General features: G+C 43.7%; 1 protein-coding gene across 1 annotated transcript in view; it reads left to right on the top strand.

Moving 5' to 3' along the window:
- The first annotated feature begins 12,337 nt into the window (after positions 1-12,337).
- Gcm1 (glial cells missing transcription factor 1) overlaps positions 12,338-21,799 on the top strand; it is an 11,183-nt gene continuing 1,721 nt past the window's right edge. The window contains exons 1-4 of the mRNA XM_028773545.1: positions 12,338-12,526; positions 18,146-18,398; positions 19,540-19,652; positions 20,643-20,771. Coding sequence (XP_028629378.1) covers positions 12,452-12,526; positions 18,146-18,398; positions 19,540-19,652; positions 20,643-20,771 — 570 coding nt within the window. The 5' untranslated portion in view covers positions 12,338-12,451. The remainder of the gene's footprint in view (positions 12,527-18,145; positions 18,399-19,539; positions 19,653-20,642; positions 20,772-21,799) is intronic.

Genomic DNA, 21,799 nt, shown 5'->3' on the forward strand with positions numbered 1-21,799 from the left:
ACACTAGCCTGTGTGCTCCCCCTCTGCTCTGTGGGTCATACACTAGCTTGCAATGCTCGCAGTACTCAGGGGTTGATCGTGTATCTGGGGATGTAGCTTGGTGATCAAACAAATAGATGCTTAACATGAAGACTTCCGGGTCCACTCTTGGCACCATCTCCCCTTGAAGAGCAAGCTTGCAAGTGAAGGATACAGCAGAAACAACTCCTATCTCCATCAGTGGATGGGTGGATCAGCCAGAGGTAGACTGTATGTACAGTGGATTATTATTCATCCTCAGAGACAGAAAGTTCTACACTGTGGATGAGACTGGACAGCATTATGATGAGGGATATAAACGAGCCACAGAGGGGCACGAGTTATTCAATTCTAATACACTGAACACCCAGAAGAGTCAAATCCGGGAACCGAAACCAAAAAGGTGGTTGATGGAGCTGGGGGATGTGGTGGTTTTACACGGGTCTGGGGTTGGGGCAGTGGTGATGGCAGTCATACATCAGTGTGACTATGCTATCTGGTACTGAGCAGTACATTTAAGATGGCTCAAAGGAGAAATTTTGTGAGATAGGTATATATTTCTAAAAGATTTTCAAAGTCTTTTGTGTTTGTGTGTGAGAAACAGACAGAGACAGAGAGCAGTTATTTGCCTCATCACACATAAAGGCCAGAAAGAGGGCATCAGATTCCTCCAAGCTGGAGTTACAGACATATGCAAGATGCCTAGCTTGTTATGTGGGGGCCGGGATCAGAACTCTGGTCCTCATGCCTTAGCAGCAAGGACTCTTGACTGTGAACCATGTTAGAAGCCCCTACACTTTTTTAAACTTTTTTATTTTATTATTTTATTTTATTTTTTATTTTATTTTATTTATTTTATTTTTTTTATTTTATTTTATTTTATTTTTTATTTTATTATGGCAAGGACTCACTCTGTAACCTAGGCTGGCCTGAAACTCATGGCAACCCTTCTGCTTCAGTCTCCCAACTACTAGGATTATGGGTATTCCACTAAACCTGGTATTATACGTATTTTCCCATTGTGGTGGGGGGGCGGGGGGTAACTAATCCAGCTGTTGTGCAGACCTGTGATCCCAGCACTTGAGAAATAGTAGCAGAAGAAAGATCAGGAGAAGAGTTGAGGCCAGCTCAAGTTACAAGAGACCCCTCCCCCCCCAAACACACACACACACACACACACACACACACACACACACACACACACACAGTAATAAGTAAACAAGCAGTAGGCTCAGAAGCAAGCTTGGAGTTCTTGCTTTCACAGAGTTTTCCGTATAGGTTTTATGTCAGTAAGTGGTCAATACCCTTGTGAATTTCTGTGGATCCACGTGTTTTGACAAAACCGAGATGGTTAGAAGACAGATAGCTACAATAGCTTTTAATAAAAACTAGGCTCCAAGGACTTGTAGATGAGAGATGGCAGCATTGCGAGCTCAGTATTCTTAAAAGGAGAGTCCAGGTGAGGATGCAGCTGGAGAGAGCCTTGGCCTAACAGACTCCAGGCCCCAGTCCCGTGCCTCCAACACAAAAAACAAAACAAAGGCAATAGTAGAGCCTTCTGGGCTCAGTCATGTTCCTGGCCTTTTGGATGACTGGGATTTTTGTTAGATGAAAGCATCCCACTAGCCAACATCTTGGGCAATCATTGGGCTCACTTCGTGCCTCAGGTAGTTCAAATAGCATCGTTTGCTGCAGATGGGGCCATCCTGGCGCCCCAAGCCCTAGAATAGAAAAACCTTTCTCAGTAAGTGGGACCTGCCCTGCCTCCGGGCTGCGCTTGGCATCATGCCTCGTTCCGTGGATTTCTTTGGGTCTCCATTTTTCTACCACGTTCTAGAGGCAGAATGTTAGCTATTGTAATCGCTGGCTAGAAACTCTTTTGAGTGTTCTAGGCAGCTGATTATCTGGATAAAGGCACAGATGAAAGCTTCTGCAGCGGCTGTACGGTTATCTGTAATCAAGGCCTGCACGGTCTAAACAGGCATCTGAATGTGTGATCTTTCAGGCTGGCCCCTCAGGGACTCCGGTCCTTCTGTCAGGAACCTGCCGACCTCCAAGGGTTTTTGTAAGGGTTCAGTGGGATTTGCCTGTGAGTGGTACGGACCTTTCTATAGCACAAAGGGGGACCGCTGCCCAGGTTTTTCATCTGTGAACGGCTTTTTTGCTATTGTAGGAGGAGATTTTTAAGATCGGGACAGTTTTCATGATGCAGAACAGTGTTGTGTTGTTTGCCTGTTTTTCACTGCAAGTCTTGTGAGGGCAAGGGAACCTCCAGAGACTATAAGGCATGATATTTGTAGCATGCTGAAAGCAAAGGTCTATGTGAGACATCAGATTGCTGATGGGTGAGTTACTGAAGACATTTGTGAAAATGTTCAAAAATACTACTCTTGGAGATGGACCTAGGCCGCCCTACACATTGTAGCTGATATGCAGCTTGGTCTTCCTGTGGGTTCCCTAACAATTGGACAGGGCTGTCTCTGACTCAGTTGCCTACCACTGGGTCCCCTACCCCTAACTGGACTGCCTGCTCAGGCCTACTGCGACTGGATGTCCCAGGGTTGGGGTGGTACCCAAGGTGGGGGGGTTCCCCTTCTTTGAGGAGAAAGGTAGTGAGTGATGAGATGGGGGAGGGATTTGTAAGAATGAGACTGGGGCAGGGGTGGGGGTGGGGACACAGGAAGCAAAGCGAATTTTACAGGAGGTAAAGTGAAAGTGTATAGTTGTATCTCTCCTCACATACTTCATGAGAATTTTTGTCAAATGCAGTGAGTAGCAGTGTTAATTTAGATTACAATTTTTAAAAAAATGTTTACTTAGATGTGCATAGCCATGTACACTTTAATTTTAGCACTCAGGAGGCCAAGGAGATCTATCTCTGTGAGTTTGAGTCTAGTCTGGTCTATATAGGGAATTCTAAGCCAACAAGGGCTATATAGCAAGGCTCTGTCTAAAAAAAAAAAAAAAAAAAAAGAGTTCACTTCCATCTTCTGAAATGATAAATATTATCATATATAACCGTAAGGCAAAGCTTTTGGAGAGTTATAGGAAGTTTAGATAATAAACTGGTTCTATGATCAAAAAGTTTGAAAAACTCGGAGATAAAGTAGTTACAAAAATTAGGTGGCTTTATAGTCACTTAAAACAGTAGCTCTCAACCTTCCTAATGCTGTCACCCTTTAATATAGCTCCTGGTGTTGTGATGAGCCCCAGCCAGAAGAATTGTTGTCATTGCTACTTTATAACTGTAATTTTACTACTATTATGAATCATAATGTAAATGTCTGATATCTGGGATATCTGATCTGTGAGTTCATGAAAGGGTCATTTGACCCCCTAAAGGAGTCATGACCCACAGGTTGACTTAAAAGGAAAATATTACACAGTTATAAAGGACACACAGCTCTTTAAAAACATAAATGTCAGCCGGGCGGTGGTGGCGCACACCTTTAATCCCAGCACTTGGGAGGCAGAGGCAGGCGGATTTCTGAGTTCTAGGCTAGCCTAGTCTACAGAGTGAGTTCCAGGACAGCCAGGGCTACACAGAGAAACCCTGTCTTGAAAAACCAAAAAAACAAAAACAAACAAAAAACCATAAATGAACAACATATAGAAGAAAATATCAGCAGTCCTGTATCCAGGGAACAGCTGCCGCCTGTGTTCTACCTGCAGCCGAGTTTGCAGGAGGAGGCGGCATGAGGCGACATTTTTCTGGCCTTTGGACCCACTGTGAGACCTCAGCTCCAGCGACTTCTTGGCTGTGTGGTCTTTAGCCAATACTCTAAGTGTGTTCATTGGTGAGTGGTCAGATTCATAGCAGCACCTGCCACTTGGCTCTGATCTAGCTTTCTTTGTTGATATTGGCTCCATGCTGTTGCATACCTGAAATTCCAACAGAAGAGGAGAGCCAGAGGCAGAGGCAGGAGGATCCCAGTAACTCTGAAGCCAGCACAACTAGCTTCAGGCCAGCCAGGGCTAAGTAAGGCACTATCTTAAAAGCAAGACACAAACAATTCAGTGGCCTGTTGCCCACCATAGTGTCTCCCCTGATCCTTGCTGGAATGTGCACTGAGGAAGAGTAAGGGCTGTTGGATTACTGAAGTGGTTGGGGGAATCAGTCTTGGATGCCCCAAAGTCCTGCTATAGGCAAGATCTTACCCAAATACTAAAAATAACAAAGCTCCCACCATGCCCTGCTCCACTACCACCCCGCCTGTAGTCTTTCTATGTAACTTATTGGCCTACATAGATTTTGTATGGATTTAAATACATATATTTGTGATAAATATATCATACATTATATAATATAGATAATATATATATATATGTATATATATATATATATACATATATATATATATCTCATACACGTGTACCTGTGCTCTAACACACATATGGGGATGTGTGGATGTCATAGGACATCATTATGAAGGCATTGTTTTTCCTCCCATCATGTATGGGTTCTGGGGATCCAACTCACATGGTCCAGCTTGCACTGCAAGCATTTGACCTGCTTAGCTATCCTGCCTGCTGGACTTTGTTGAGACGGCCTTGCAAGGTAGTTGGTTGGGGACTTTACAGTCCAGGATGGGCACAAATGCTGATTAATCCTCTTCTGGTCTCACAGCTTCCAGAGGATTGAGATTTTAGGCCTGACCTACCATGCTCAGTGAAAATGCTTCTTTCCTTTCCTCTGTCTTCTCCTTGGAACCCAGTCCTGTGGTGAGAGCTGCGGGCAGCTGAAGGTGATCACTGTGTGCTGAGTCGTGAAGGTCCCCCAAAACAGTCTTCCCTCTTTTGACCAGAGCTCGGTACTTAACCACAACTGAACAATGAACATTTGGATAAAGACTGTGTGGTCGTTGTATGATGTTTTACCAGCCTCAGAAAGTAATTCTGACATGCTCCACGAACGAGCAAGCCTTGACTACATTATGGTAAGGCAGCAGTTCTCAACCTGTGGGTCATGACCCCCTGGGGGGATTGAATCAGTCCTTTCATGGAGTCACCTAAGACCATCGGACAACACAGATATTTACCATTCAGAAAAGTAGCAAAATTACAGTTATGAAGTAGCGACAAAATAAATTTTATGGTGGAGTCACTACAATATGATTAACTGTACTTAAAGGTTGCAGCATCAGGAAGGTTGAGAACCACTGTGCTAAGTCAGTCACAAGACTAAAGCGTCACACCTGGAGAAGTCAATTCCTGTAGAACGGTGAATGTGGGCTGTGGGGAAGGGGCTGGTGTAGAGCCCTGGAGAGGGGTAGCAGCAACGGCCACCTTGCCTTACGATGGTGCTTCATGCCCCTGAACAGCACTGTCTTGCACAGCCACAGTTTGCAAATGCTTTGGATTCCTCACCAGTTTTTACTCTTAGAAATTACTGAGAGCTTCAAAGCTCGTTTGTTTACGGCAGCGCCCTCCATCAGCAGTTCAAACCCCATATCAACAAATCTGCGGCTCGCTCCGTTTACTTTGTTTCGTTTTGCTTTTGCGACAGAGCATGGCCTCGGGTCTCATACCTGCCTCTGCTTTGAAGATGCTGGGAGTCTAGGCCTACGTCCCAGTTGTATTTGATATTCCTAAAATTATAGCAAGATTGCCACATCAAATGAAACGAGACCATCTCAGATGAAGCCAGGCATGCCGCTCATAGTACATGGCAGCTGCCCCTCCCTTTGGTTCCAAAGGGATGGCTGGAATAACATCTTTTACAAACAATACTCAGGGCAGTTTCTCCTTTGCCTAAAAGTCAATTCAGGGACGCTATATTTTCTAGTCTGGTTTTGTTGTTTTAATTTAGGAACTATATGAATCTGAAAGCTTTAGCTGACTAGCTTGTCAGGGATGGGGGGAGGGACACACCTTTAATCTTAGCCCTCAGGAGACAGAGGAAGGTGGATCTCTGTGAGTTCCAGAGCTACACTGACTCAAGACCCAGACTCAAAAACCAATCAGCCAAAGGTTTTTAGCTGGCCAGTTCTAATCAACAACCTCAGAAAGACCCACAAACGTTGAAGGGCTGGAGAGTAGACTTTATCTTCAGTAGATTCAACTATTCGTAACCTGAAAATATCAGCCTTTCTTTTTAAAAATATTTATATTGGTGTGTGTGTATGTGTGTGTGCATTGAGGAAAACCGGGGGAGTCAATCCTTTTCATCCACCATGTTCCAGGGGGGTTGAATTTAGATTGTTACGGTCAACAGCAAGCACCTTTAGTCACGAAAAATTCTCATAGGTTCTGCCTTTCCTTTTACGACAAACCTCTGTACAGATTTCTCTTCAGTTTTGGTAGAATGGATTATGGGATAGTGGAGAGCCCCTCGCATAAAGTATAGAAGCAAAGGCTAGACTCTGCAGCATCACACAGTGCCCAAAGTGGCACTGAAGAAAATCCTGACCTGGTAATACAACCCAACTAAATATTTCTGACCAAAGAAAACTACACAGCAGCCTTTGAAGGCTGACTTTTGAGAGATGGTTACCATTGATTCTTACTGCTAAGGATTCACAGACAAGATAAATCCCCCAAGTATTTGTGATAACTTCTCAGAAGCAGTCTGATACACAAGACAGCCTAGCTTTTCTGTTATATTAAAATACAATGTAAAGAAAGTTCAAAGTGACTGACTAAAAAAATAGTCTACTGTCTACAAACGGTCACTTTGTAGGTAGGATCTTAAATTATAACTAATTATTTTGAAACATTTATTCATCTAAAGTATGAGAATGAGCCTTAAGATTTTTTTTTTTCGAGGCAGAGTCTCACATAGTCCAGGCTAGCCTCAAATTTGACATAAAGTCAAGGGTGATCCTCGTGCATCTGTCTCCCAGAGCACTGGGATCGTAGGTGTGTACCACTATGCCTGAGGTTGCATTTTTGTTGCTGTTCTTATTTTAACTTTTAGTTTACAATTTTATGGGTGAGCAGTTGCGTTCATGGTTCTGTTTTTTTAGACCACATAGAAGATATACATGTCTTCATTATAGTTTCTACTGGCAACACAGTCCGGCCTGGTAGTATTTAAGGCATCACATCATTTTCCACAGAGCACCATGACTTCTCTTGTAAAGCTTGGGATCTCGATAGGCAGCCAGATTTGTCATCTGCTAGAGACTTGGAGGATGCAGGCCAGACTCTCTTTAGAACAGAAATGGGCAAGAACCAGAGTTAAGATGCCCCAGCTTGGCCTTGGAAACTGCAGGGCTTTTGTACTACACAAAGAAACCATCTAAAGCTATAAGCTTAATATTCAAAAACCCTAGAGGAAAACCCTAAAGTTCAGCTTTGCATAGGTCAGAAGATGGATCTTTGGGCCAGCCCTTGATTCTCTCTGGACTGAGCAGGAGTTAGGTGTCTAAGAGGCTGACAGTATGGTCCATCTCTGTGTTCTTCACTCTGTGTGGGGTGAGACTTCCCAAAACCTTTCCTAATATTAAGGGATGGCATACAAACCCTTCCAGTCTCACCTTTAGACTCATAATGACCAAGGAGAGAGGTTTGTTTTGAAGTATGTGTGAGCCCCAGACTCCTGGACTAGGAGCTGAGGGTATGTTCAGAGACCCTCTCAGGTGTGTGTTGAAAAACCCAGTTCAAAGGGTTGAAGGTATGCAAAACATTTATTGTGTCACCCATGGCATGCCTGAGGACTGGAGCCGGCCTCAGGTTGCTGTCCAGGCTTTCTGCTCCCCTCCTAGGCCATTCCTTTCTTCTGGCTGGCTCTGTCTTTTTAGATGCTGTGGTGTAGCAGAGATGTACATCTGGAGGGCTGAGGTCAACCTTCCATTTGCATCTGAGACAAAAGACTCATTTTCTCCACCTCTAATTTGGAAAATTCCAGGGAAAAGCTGGGTCAGGTTGGGTCCCATGCCAGATGGGACAGAAAGTTCTAACTGATAGCCTTGAGGACTGGGGGAGAAGGTGGCTTTCTCAAATATGGTGAGGAGGAAGGAGGTGGGGTAAAGCTGATTCCAGAAGGAACCGGAATGAGGGGCAGCTTTGTTCCATAGTCCAAGATAGGATTTCTAACGTCACCCTTCTCTAGTGGATATTCATCCTTTGACCAGGGTCTTTTAGAGCCTTATTTAATACCCTCTTTATAATTTCAACTAATATAGCTTAATAAAGTCTATTTCCTGAGGCAGTGGTAAGGATTAAATGATTGATATGATGTCTAACACACAATGAGTGTTACAAAAACTTCTCAGTAAAGAGATGCGGCATGGCCGAACTGGGGAATTGGACTCTGGAACACTAACTGGGATAGATTCTGAAAGGAACATTGTAAGTGTGGAAGAAGTCCACCCATAAGGTAGAAATCAGAGGCCATAGGTCCGCAGAACCCTCAGTACTGAGATGGCCTTAGTACAGAGAGGTCCTGACCCAGAGAAAGGCAGTACGATATGACTCTCTCTCCGGCTTTCTTTCTTTGACAATTTCAAACATGGCCGATGCCTGGGTTATGAATGCCACAGAGAGGGGATGTTACCAGAATGTAACGTCTAGGAGTTGGTGCATGAGACAGTCCCACACAAACAAATGTTATCTCACCTCCAATCCCTAGAGCATTACTAGTATACCATGAAATCAGCCAGAAAGATCCCCACAGACTGGTGGCAGACTGACAGGGGTTGGGAGAGGAAGCATGGGGGTAAGGCCCGCTACTCCACAGGTGGTTCTGAAATCCACATTGCTTAGGGGGCAGGGTCCCCTGTCCAGGGAGGAGGCAAAAATGGAAAAGAGACACAGAGACTTCTGCCTGCACGGGAGCAAGACAAAGACCATTGACCCTGGCCAACATCGGCTGTCTGTGGTGCTTAACTACAGCTTTGTCTCTTCGAGGCTTGATTTCCTTCTTTGTGAAGAGGACATGTTAGAATAGTTCCTAGCTGAGCATGGTGGCCATGCCTAGGGAAAAGGAATAGCAGTGACACAGGGACTATGAGCATCGTGTGTAATTTAGGGTAATGTCCAGCACAGCCTCTGGTTCATTGTAAGAATTCAGTCAAAGGAAGTTGCTATAGTTATCACTGTTATTGATCACACTAAAACACTATGTGTGCTGCTCTCTGTAATCCTAACAGTTGAGAGAAAAAGGCAGGAGGACCAGGAATTTCAAGTGACCTTCTGCTACACAGTAATTCTAAGATCATCCTGGTCTATATGAGGCACTCCCATCTCAAAAATTAACAAACCAATCAATAAACAAACCCAAAGAATTCACAGAGCCAGTAAGCAGAAGTCAGGATGCGGTAAGTTGAGACCTCAGCCTTAGGGTATGGTGCTCACTGGCTAGAACCTGCCCTTGGGACAGAAATAGCTCTGGTTCTGGAGCTGGAACCCAGCAGGAGCTTCCTGTGAAGGAAAAAAAAAACTTCAGAGTAGCTGGTAAGCCAGAATGATTCACACCAACAAGAAAGAGGAGGCAATTCCACAAACTAAGCAAACAGTGTCTACATTAGTATATGCAGAAAAAAAGCAAAAGTTTGAAGGTGTGTGACCAAAATGCAGTCTCGGAAATCTACTGAAAGACTGCAATGTGAATTAGCAACAATGACAAAAAAAGAAAAGAAAAAAAGATGTGGATTTTATTTTGTAATTAGAAAAAAAATGTTACTGTAAGTGATATGGTTAAGGAGGGTTCTGGAATACCATGGAAATGAGAAGTCATGTGTTTCAGAACATTATTGGAAGGTATCGGATAGCTATATCAGATGGGTCAGATGGGTCATATTTAGATATGGAAGTGGAAAAAGATCTGGGGGGAGTTTGAGGGGGGCTGGGGGTTACTGTTTAGCTCAGGTTGGCCTTGAATTTGCAGAGACACTCCCTGAAGTTACAGCCCTGCCCTTACCACCCTGAGCTACACAGAATTTCTTGATGTCTTTAATTCCTTTGTTATATCTCTGAAGCCCAGCAGACTACCTGGAATTCAGCCCAGGAGCTGAGCTCACCTGGAGTTCTGAGGCTATCTCTAGAGAGAACTCTGGAGGATGTCTTGAAGAAGAACTAGATTCATTGTAAGGATTGATACACTTAGAATTAGGGATGACTTTCAGTGTTTCTGGTTAGGACTGTTAGCTGTCTAAAAACTATCTCAGCAATTTCCTTGGCTTGCACTGCCATGTGTCTGTCTCTCTGTCTGCCTTCTCGCTCACACACAGGCAGGATAAAATACATCTACTGTAAAACAGTCGCTCTTGGATTCAACCTATAAAACTATGGTGGCGGGGGAAGGAATCTGTATTTCTTTTCATTTTTTTTCAACATCCTTTTAAGTTAGATGTCCTCTTAGCATAAAGGAGAGGAAAGTTCAGAAGCGCACCATAGAATATTCATCACATGGCTAGCACCCCAGAGGAGCTGGGCTGCTCCTACCTGTCCCTGGCTGAAAGCATCTTGATTTTGATTGGACAGTTGCCAGAGTCATTAGCATAGTGTACCCTGACCTGGAGGAGGGAACAGCGGCCACTTAGAAATGAGCAGAACTTGCAGGACTTGAGCCAGAGCTGACACTTGCATGACACCTGCACAAGAAGCTGGACAAGAAGGAAGGACTCCGGAGCACTGGAGGTGGGGAGGGTGAGTTGTGTGGCCACGGCCACAGCCTGCGCACTGCTTTATTCGTTCTAGTTCATGGTCTATAAAAATGATGACGTTCAGTGTTGGTCACTACCAAAGAAAAAGAAGTCTTCATAAAATTAGATCTTTTCTTTTAATCCTGGGGAAAGATTGAGTTTACTTACTGACAGGGTAAAGCAGTTTTTCCCCCAATGTCTTGTTCTTCATTTTTAGTGAAATACCAAATTAATCCTCACTCACTTTGTAAAAGTACATGTCTGAGAAAAGTCTCTTTAAAGTTTTAAAAATTACTGTACTTATTGGGAGTAGAATTTTTATTCCTCTGCTCTTAATTTAAAATCAAGTATCTAGCCTGGGCTAAGAACAGCATTTTTAGGTTCTGACGATATAAATGTTGTTTTTCAACGTTTTAAAAAAGCCTGTTCCGTTTTATGTCAAGTGCGTCGTGGGTCATACCCATTCTAATCGCAAGTTTGGACTGGCAGAGTTAGGGCTGCATCAGGGAACTTGATATACTTCTCTACTTGTCCTGTAAGCTGTCTCTGAATTGGGGTGGCAACCATTTTTTTTTCCCAGCAGCTCAATAATTTTTTTCTAAACATCGAGATTTACTTAGAAGTTACAGACAAGGAGCTGCGGTAGTGTCTCGGTGGTTCAGCGTAAGCCCCAGCGTCCATCCTTAGCCCCAGAAACACCTCAGCCCGGAAACAAAACTAAGAAAGACAGAGAAGAGGCCTCTTTCACATTTAGTCTTGAATGCCAGTGTTTGCAGAGAGGAAGGGACTTCATAGTTTGGGGAACAGAGGGTTGTTACTACAGGGCCCTAGCTGATCTTGGAAAGGTGACGAACAGTACACGGGATTTATCTATGAACATATTAGTTAATCTAAAGGGCATAGATCCTAGGCTAGCTGTGTCTCTTTATGTAAATGTATACACTTTATGTAGAAATGGGTGGCTGTGGGTAGTAATGGCTCCCAAGGCCCTTGTGACTGAGGTCTAGCAATGAAGATGAAAATAAAGGTGAGGATGAAGGTAGAGAATTGGAACTCCAGACAAGTCTACTGTAGCAAGTGCTACTGGATTCTGCAGGGGTTTTTTTTGTTGTTGTTGTTGTTTTTTGTTTGTTTTTTCGAGACAGGGTTTCTCTGTGCAGCCCTGGCTGTCCTGGAACTCACTCTGTAGACCAGGCTGGCCTCGAACTCTCGAACTCAGAAATCCACCTCCCTCTGCCTCCCAAGTGCTGGGATTAAAGGCGTGCGCCACCACTGCTCAGCAGTTTATTTTTTTCATTAGCAGTTGGTACTTGCAAAAATGTCAGTGAAATTGCTATTCCTGGCAGACAGGTGATAAATGGATTTTTTTTTTCTGTATTGTTTTACTTTGTTGTGTCTTTTTTCTTTTTTCTTTTTTTTTTTTAACATTTATTGATGTATGTGAGTGCACGCACGCACACATACATGCAGAAGTCAGAGGACAGCTTATGGGTTCTCTCCTTCTACCATTTGGGTTCCAGGACCTGAATTCAGATCTTCAGGCTTAGTAGCAAGTGCCATTACCTCCTAAGCCCCCACCTCCCTCTTTTGAGACAGTCTCACATTGTAACTTAGGCTGGCCCTGAACTCGTGGCAATCTTCCTGCCTCTGTTTCTAGGGTATGAAGTCACCACATCTGGCTTCAAGTTTTTAATCTCTTAAATCATCTGTGTTATTATCATTCATTTACTTAGCTTTGAAAAACAAGCCCTTCGGCTGCTTTTGTGGACCAAGTTCTGAGACTGGGAGTGCTCGAGACATCTTTGACAGTTTGAGTTGGGAGGAGCCTGTGCTGAGCCGACCTTATCATGGAACTGGACGACTTTGATCCTGAAGACGAAGAGATACTGAGCTGGGACATCAATGACACAAAACTGCCTCAGGTACGTGCTTGCAGGACTGCCCCAGCAAGTGGCTGTGAAGCCTGATACTTACTGCCCTCAGGCTCTAGAAGGGAATCTGTCAGATCTTAGCCAGGTTAACAACCTCAGAGCTTCAACAGTACAGCTAGCTGAGGTATTTCAAGGGGAGATGTAAGGCCTAGGGTTTGACACCCCAAGAACAGACAGAGTCAAAGAAAGCATTGCTTCCTCCCTTTCAAAGCTGGCTCACTCAGTTCACACACTCAGTACCTGTCAGCGGACTGACTGACTCCTCATAAGGCATAAGATCCCATAGCACCTTCTTTACCGTAGTACCTTTAACAGTTAACCCTGACACTGGACTATCTGAATAGTGGTGCCCTTGGAGGTCACAGGCTGCTCTTGAGGGACTTACAGAACTACCATCTGTGGGTTCATTGGCTGGTCCCTACTTTACCCAGGAGTGTTTTGCTTGTCACACTCTTGGGCTCTTTCCAAATAGCTGTGGTATGTGTGCATGTGCAAGAAATCATGAGGATGGAGAGGGGAAAAGGTCTTACCCAGCAGCCCAAGCTGGCCTTAAATCCCCAAAGGAACTCAAACTTGCCTTGAACTCACAATCCTCTTGCTTCTGCCTCTCAAGTGCTGGAATCACAAGCCCAACTAGCAAATAATCTCTGAACTCTAATTTGATGGAAAGCATTACAAGTTTCTGTGTCTATCACTCCTGTCTTGTCCTCTCTTCCTGGTGTCTAAAGATACTTTTACTAGACATCTGACTATGACTAGTAAACCTGGAGTCTACTAGTACCAAATACTGAAACAGTTGATCCTCCAGTCTGTCCTGGGCAGGGCAGAGGGGTTAGGGACTCCAGTATCAGCTCACTGGTAATGAACTTCTGGGTTCTCATGGTAATGGACACTCTTCTGTTTCTCTTTGGTTTCCTTCAATTTCTCCTTGAGTCCTTTGGTGGGTGTGAGACAGCTGGAAGACAGGAAAATCTACCCATTTGTCACCAAGCCAGGCAAACATCCATTTTCAGGACTTGTGCTGGAAGTTGACTTGTACTGCAATTGTTGCAGCTGTCTTAGGAAAACTTTAGAGTAAACTTTAATCACTATTGGCTCAATGGTCCATATTTCTCCCTATTTTTAATTTCATGCTTGCACCTCCCCCCTCCAGAATGTGAGCTGGTGATAATATTGAGAACTGAGGTCAGCAGATATGAAGGAACTTGTAAATGGAGGGCAGGGGGCAGAGCTGCCATGTGTGCTGACATACATTTTTTCCAAGCGTGGTGGTGTATGCCTATAATTCTCCCACTTAGGAGGCAGAGAAAGGGAGTGTCCACAAGGCTGGCCTTAAAAAGAAAATGAAAACACACACACACATATACACACATGCACATACACACACACACATGCACACACATACACACACATACACACACACACACATACACACACACACACACACACATACACACACACACACACAAATGCACACATATTTTTCCTAGACAGAGGGTCATATCATCATATCATTCATCAGCTCCCTGGAAGGAAGCTCAAGGCCCAAAAGCTCCTGTTCTGGCATGGATTTCCAAACTCCAAAGCATTCCTGTGTCTTTAGGCCACCACACAGGAAAATCCACAGTCATCATGCACACTTTTGCTCTAGAAATAGACCCTTTGCTGTTAGGGAACAGGTAAAAAGTTGTTTACAGGGAAGCTCTCAGGCTGGTAAAACTCAGGAAGATAACTAAAACCAGAAATATCCTTTTGAACAGTCATTCCTCAGGTGGACAGTAGCAGGGTTACTCTAGAGAACAATTTTTGGTGCAAAGACATTTGTTGACTCCTGAAGACATTTAGAATTCCATCCACCTATAGGCAACTCAGAAGAGGCAAAATCACTCCAAAAACATTACCCATAGGGTCAAAATGACAGTATATTTTGTTTCCTTTGTTGTTATTGGGTTTTACTGTGTAACCTTGGCTGGCCTGGAACTTCCTATGTAGACCAGGATGGCCTTGAACTCTTAAGAGATCTGCCTACCTCTTACTAGCGATGGGATTAAAGGTGTGCGTCACCAAGCCTGACTTACATTTTTGTTTTGTTTTAGTAAGTAACATCTTATCTTTTACCAGATTAGCTTAAAATGTCTGTTTGAAAAAAGTAAATAAATTATATATAAAAAAAAAAGAAAAGAAAAAAAAAAGAGAAAAGCGGGGTATAGTGTGGTGGTATTCTTGTGATTCTAGCAGAAGGCCAGCCTTAGCTACACTGTGATTCTGTCACTTGGACTAGATGGGCCCTCGTTTGGTTTGTGAGTGTGTTTGATGTCCTTGTTCTATTTGGAGATACGTCGTGTATAGTATTAATAAACTAGTTATGCTGGGAGGGAACTGCCCTATAAAGAGTAGACTATTCTAAGAATGAAAATTAATTTTAATGTAATAACATGATGTAAAATTTGGGTTCCTTTTCCTTTTCTTCTTTTTATTTTTGAGATGGTCTCACACAGTGTAATCCAGGCTGGCTTTGGTATAAAAGCAATCCTTATGGCTCAGCCGCCCCGATGCTAGAGTTACAGACAAAACCCACATTTCCTAGCTCATTCCGTGAATGTTTTGATACCTAATTTACGAATCTGATTTTATTCGTTTTGTATAACAGTAACATGTAATTTTATGATAGTCTATTAAAACTACAAATAACTAAATTAAATTAAAATGAAGGTCATATACAGAGTGCCCTGTATTTTCATATAGTTTAAAGGGTACTGATTGAGTAAATTATAGAATTAAATTGTGCAGAGAAGTCATAGAAATATCAATTACATTCCTAATGATGCTACCCAGGAGATGATAAAAGTACAAATGTGTTCGATGTGACATGTTGGAGAACTTAAGTGTGTCCTCTTTCAATTATAAACTTCTTAACCAAGAGCCAAAACAAAGAGTTACTCATGAAAAGTTAGAAATTAAAATAAACACAGTGTCTAAAAAGAAGAAAGTGTTTTATGAAAAGTTAGAAATTAAATTAGGGAAGGTTCTAAAAGGAAGGTACCACTTCCTGGGACTTGCTAGCAAGGCTTAGAAGCAGCGTTCTTGATTTTAAAACTAGATTTCCAGGGGCAAATTACCAGGGCTTTCAGAGCTGCCTTCCTCTTGCTCCTTTAGTTCTTGAACATTCCAACATCTGGACCCACCACCCCGCCCACTTTAATGTAAAAAGTTGCCAAAGATTCCACTTAACGTCCAGGCAAATGACAAAATAAATAAGCAACAGCCAAGAGAAGAGCTTCCTGCATTCACAGCTTCACACATTCACCTCTCCCTGTGGGAGGTTCCTCGTACTACAAACTACTGGAACTACAGACTAGGGGTTTAGGGGAATAGCCTCAAAGATGTTGAGAATCACTTCCTCCTTCACACCCATTAAGGTTTTGCTTTAGTCAGAATGTCAGAGGTGCTCTCACCATACATTTCACCCCTCCTGGCTCATGGGATTTGTAGTTCTGACCAGCTAGGGTGGGAGTAGGTGGGTGGGACTCTCTCATAGAAATCTATACTTTCCTCTAAATGTCTGCCCTTGTCTCTCCTATCTTGATACCTGTATGCCACATTAGAATAATACAAATCCACCAATCCTTTATAGTTCAAACAAGTAAAGGTAAGCATACATTTTAGTGTTTTAATCTGTATTTTAAGTATCTCGAAGATAGCATACTTGTAGCTGGAGGGATAACTCTGAGATTAGGAGTCCTTGCTGCTCTTGCAGAAGACTGGGATTCAGTTTCCAGCACCCACACTGGGTACCTGCACTCATGTGCACATACGTACCTCCCGCCACACAAACACATAATCATGAAATAAAATAAATAAAGCAAAGCAAAAATATTCTGCTATGCTCTCCTTTGAGAGAAAGCTGGAGAGCAGTGGTTAGAACGTCAATGAACAGGAAGAAAAGAGAGAAGGTAGGTGTTGAGGTTATACGGAGATTCTCAGGTGGACACTGAACAATACGAGGCCACAGTGGCCAGGATGCCCAGTAGGAGTGGGAATGATGGAGGCACATTCTCCCTGGCTGCGCCTTCTGGTAGGGAAGGACTGCATTTGACTGCTGGGCTGCAGGGGTGCCTCCAGCAACACACTCCTGGGTGGACATCTAACCGAGGGAATGCTCGTCCATCCTGACATGGATGTTTGCCTTCAGACATTCCTAGGCTTTGCTAACTAATGTCCTGTGCTATATATTCTTGTTGGGAAAGCAAAGGATTGGTACCTTGATTTTTTTTTTTTCTCCTGGTTTTTCCAGAATCCTCTACCATGACCTTTGAGAATTTTCTAAATGAAAACTGTTCGTATTTTATGTCAGGTCTCTGAGAGTCATGATGATGGGCAGAGTCAAACTAAGATTGTTCTCATCCTAAGAGCTTGGCAGGATCTGCCACCTGAAGCATCTGCCACCATTGTAGAGACTGGGAATATAAGCCACACCCAGTGACTCCATTTATTTACAGCCTACAGCTTGCTAGGTGCTATGTGGCAAGCATTTTACATTCATAATATTTAATCTTCAGAATTGAAGTAGAAAAGTCTCATCACTCCTAGTTCACACATGCAGAAACAGAATAGGAAACAAAGTAACGTATGCCCTCAGGACTTCTTTATGGTATGATTTCATGGTGGTTCAAAACTTAACATGAAATTTGTTTTCGTAACTGTTTTGACAGTGCAGGAGTAGCCACCAGGACACAGCAGGCTGTTAACCAGCCTCTAGAGCTGTTTCTTTTCCTGAATTGGAGCTCGAGGCTGACTGAACCACTGCTCTGTCCTTGAACAACAGAGTCCCATCAGATGCTCATGTGCAGGGAATAGGGTAGTACCGGGCATCTAATTGCACAGACTCATCCTGAGTCCTCTGCACAGCTGAGCAGTAGAGAAAAACAAGGAAACGGTCCACAGAGGAAAAAGTGTGCTTCCAGACCTCTTTGAACCAGAGCTCTGCATTACCTATCTCTGGTGACTTTGTGATACCTAATATTAAACAGTGTGGTATAAGACATCATCTTGCTATGCTTTTCATAGTTATTATGTAAGTGCCTGGTGAGATTACTTCACTCAAAAATTCTTGCTGAGAAGAGGCCATTACTGTTATCACTACAGGCTGCAGAAACAGCAGAATTCAGAAGAGCTAAATTCTATCTCATCTTAGTGTAGTGACCAGTGCTTGATAGACAGCAGACATTTGTCACTAGTGTGCTGCTAGTGGTTCACACCAAAAGACCCTTTCACAGGGGACATCCAAGACCATCAGAAAACACAAGTATTTACAATTCATAACAGAGCAAAATTAATTCATGAAGTAGAAATAAAAATAATTTTATGGTTGGAGGAGGGGAGTTTCAGCATAACGTGAGAACTGTTTTAAAGAGTTGCAGAGTTATGACGCTTGAGAAGCATTTGTGCTCACAGATGACACCACCAGGATTAAATTTGGTTAAGGCTTTACTAAAGGGCTTTTGCTCTGTCCCTGTGGCCCAGATATCTCTTACATCTATCAACTCTACAGAGGCAGACCAGTAGGTACTCTGCATGAAACTGTAACAAAAATCTTTGTGTTTCCGTCAGAATGTGAAAAGGACTGACTGGTTCCAGGAGTGGCCAGACTCCTATGTGAAACACATCTACAGCTCAGACGACAGGAACGCACAACGCCACCTGAGCAGCTGGGCGATGCGCAACACCAACAACCACAACTCCCGGATCCTCAAGAAGTCGTGCCTGGGGGTAGTAGTGTGCAGCAGGGACTGTTCCACTGAGGAAGGCCGCAAGATTTACCTGAGACCCGCCATCTGTGACAAAGCCAGGCAGAAGCAGCAGAGTGAGTGAGGTTTGGGGTCAGCAGCCAGGGAGACTGAGAGTCTGCTTAGATGCTCTAGCTAAAACGTGTACCAAGGGCCCAGCGAACCTTCCCACTAGATTTCCATGGCAGGCAAGGTATTCTGATAGGGAACTCTCTGAGGAGGAGTCACCTATCGGGGGGGGGGGGCCCGTCTGTCTTCAAGACCTGTCACATGCAGAGCTCCCTCATGAGTGTCCCCATTGCTTTGAAAAGAGATTAACTCGTGAAAAGTTCAGGAGAAATAAGTTAAGACTTGCTACCTGCCCCAAGTCCCAGGAGATCCCAGTGAACACATTCTTCAGGAGTAGCACAGCAGGACTAAATTTGTAAACTCAGCTTTGTCCATTCAGATTCATGCCTTAACTACCCATGGAAGTCTTAGCTCTTTCTTTTATCGTACTCTCTGGACTGTGAAACAGATGCTTCTAGCTTCCTGTGCCTAACTCACTTTCCCCCTCCAGTTACTTATGTTTTTTTCCTAGTCATGTGTCTTCAAAATTTCCTCTCCATCATTTACAACGTGGTGAAATTTCAGGGACAGTGTTCTCTCTCCTTAAGTCTTGTTACTAATCATAAAATTAAATACTTCTCTATATAAAGAATACTTAATATTTGTAAGTAAGTAGAGAAGCCTTCTGCTCTGCAGAATGCTTTGACCTGTAAAACAATCCCACTTGTCAGACAGCTGTTGACTGTGTCCTTGTATGATCCCAGCTGGCCATTGGTAGACAGAATGCTGTAGTCATGGGTAAAATCCAGCAGAAGAAAGTTCCTGCAACTGTGAAGGGTCTCTCTCCACTATCCTGGAATCATAGCTGAAAGCCAGTAGGGCACCCCAAACTCAGAATCAGCCCATGTGGCATAGTCAGTTTCTTTCTTTCTTTTTTTAAATTAACTAATTAATTCTCTTACATTCTGATGGTAGGCTCCCTCCCTCCTCTATTCCCAGTCTCACCTTTATAATCCCTCCCATTAGCCATTCCCCTTGTCCTCAGAGAAGGGAAGTCCCCCACACAGACACCTTGAGTACCGGCCTGTCCTAGGACATCCAGTCACAGTAGGTCTAAGTGCAGCCTCTTCTGCCGAGGCCCAACAGTTGCTGTCATTGCTTCCTCTGTAGAGAAAAGCTGTCCTAACTGCAATGGGCCCCTGAAGCTCATTCCTTGTCGAGGTCATGGCGGCTTCCCAGTCACGAACTTCTGGAGGCATGACGGACGCTTCATCTTTTTCCAGGTTGGATTCCAGTTATTTACTCAGCTTCTCTTTCATGTGGCTGCTGTCTATCATATTTAATATAGAGGAATTTTCAGTGGTTTTGGGTACAGGGCTAAACGATACCGTGCCCATCCTCTGGGGGAGCAAATGCCCACATGCCCTACTTCACCAGAGGTGGAACACTGGAAACCCAGGAAGGCTGAGTGCCTCCACTCCTGGGGAGGGGTGACGCCTGACTGAGCATGCCTAGATCAGAGCAAACAGCATTCAGCCTGCCCGTAGCCTTCCGCAAACCCCAGCTTGGGTTCCAGTGCTGATTCAGTACTTGTTCTGCATACAAAGAACAATTTGATTCCTCCTCAAAATCCCAGCTTTCTGCAAGATTTGTAAGAAACACTAACGGGGCCTGGATGTAAACAGATGAAGACTGGGCTCTGATGTCAGATTGGCAAAACCAGTGGAAGATTGGCAAACCAGCTTTTCAAAGACATTTCTAAAACATTTGCCAAGCTGTGATGTAGCTGTTCCCACAGAGGCTGAACTCTAACTACCAGCCACTTAAAAGGCCAGCTCACACAAGTACTGAATGTCTCCCACTGGGCTCCCAGCTTGGCTGTGGACACCCAAGGACCCTGCTGACTAAAGGAGATTATCCAAATGGCATCCTTCCTCTAAGCCTCAGGTCCTTATTCTGTAAGCAGGACTGAGAACTAACAGTATGTATGTAAGTGATGAAGTCTGTAAGCCAGAGCTGAGGTAACGGGGTGAACATCACCAGCACACACTATGGGGACTTGACGGGAGTCAGAGATCACATCAGGAAGGGGCTTCATAGGACAGGAGGCAGGCAGGAGCACAAGTGGACTTGGGAAGAGTTTCTGTTGCAGCGGCAACCTTACTAACCCCTGGTCACAAGAGAGGACAGCACAGAGAACAAAAGCTACACCTTCTCAAGGGTAATTCAGTTACTAACTTTTGTTTCCTTCTTACTACTTTGTCTCTCCCAAGTCCAAAGGAGAGCATGATCATCCCAGGCCAGAGACAAAGCTAGAAGCAGAGGCAAGAAGAGCCATGAAGAAAGTGCACATGGCATCTGCCTCCAGCTCCTTACGGATGAGGGGGAGACCGGAAACGAAGGTCAGCTACCCCAAATTGTGCTCAAGCTATAGAGCAAGGCTTCACCCCTGCAATGGACACAGTAGATGGCCCTAGTCCTTTACTGACTAAGGAAAGCAAACATTCTGTTCTAGCTGACCCATCTACAAGCAGATATCCAGTGGGCAAGCTAAATCTGTGATGTCACTCTTAATTCTTATTCTAATTGAAACAGGCTTGCAAATACTTGGTATAACCATAGGCTCACCATCACCACTGAGGGCTTTAAAACAAAAAGCTTGAATTGGTATTTAACTTAGAGTTGCCAGCTCTACATTTTAGTTCCAATAGACTCAGATTTAATCAAAATAATCTTCACAAAATGTTATTAGCCTCCCTCATGAGTTTGGAGTTTTGTTTTTGTTTTCAAATTTCCATACATCCTTAGAACAGATTGTTTTCTTAGTGGGTCTAAATAATCAGTTGGTCTAGGGCCATACCATTCTAAATTTGTCCAATTTCACCTAAATCTATGCTTTTCAACCTTCCTAATGTTGCAACCCTTTAATACAGTTCCTCATGCCATGGTGACCCCCAACCAGAAAATCATTTCATTGCTACTTCATAACTGTAATTTTGCTACTGTTAGGAATTGTAATGTAGATGTCTGATATTCAGGAAATCAGTAATGTGACCCCTTCAAAGGGGTCATGACCCACAGGTTGAGAACCACTGATCTAACTAATTAGACAGTTGTTAAGCTGAGTGATCGTTAATGCGATGTCAGTTCTTGGGATGTTGAGCTATACCAACACATAGGATCCAGAGTTTGAAGCTAGCCTGGGCTATAGAGTGAAACTGGTTTTTGTTTGTTTGTTTCTTGTTTTGCTTTTTTTTTAAGTTTTTGAAAATGATGTCCACCCAGTGGTGGAAGGAACTTTGAAGAAGCCCATTGCCCCATGGCCTCATGATATCAGTTTGTCTGATGTGATGCTAATTCCCCTAAAGCTCTAAGTGTACCTTATCTAGAAGAAATTATGATTTAGTCCATCGAAAGGGAGCTTTGTAAC

This window comes from Grammomys surdaster, unplaced genomic scaffold (assembly GCF_004785775.1).
Source record: "Grammomys surdaster isolate TR1022 unplaced genomic scaffold, NIH_TR_1.0 231, whole genome shotgun sequence".
Classification (NCBI taxonomy): Eukaryota; Metazoa; Chordata; class Mammalia; order Rodentia; family Muridae; genus Grammomys; species Grammomys surdaster.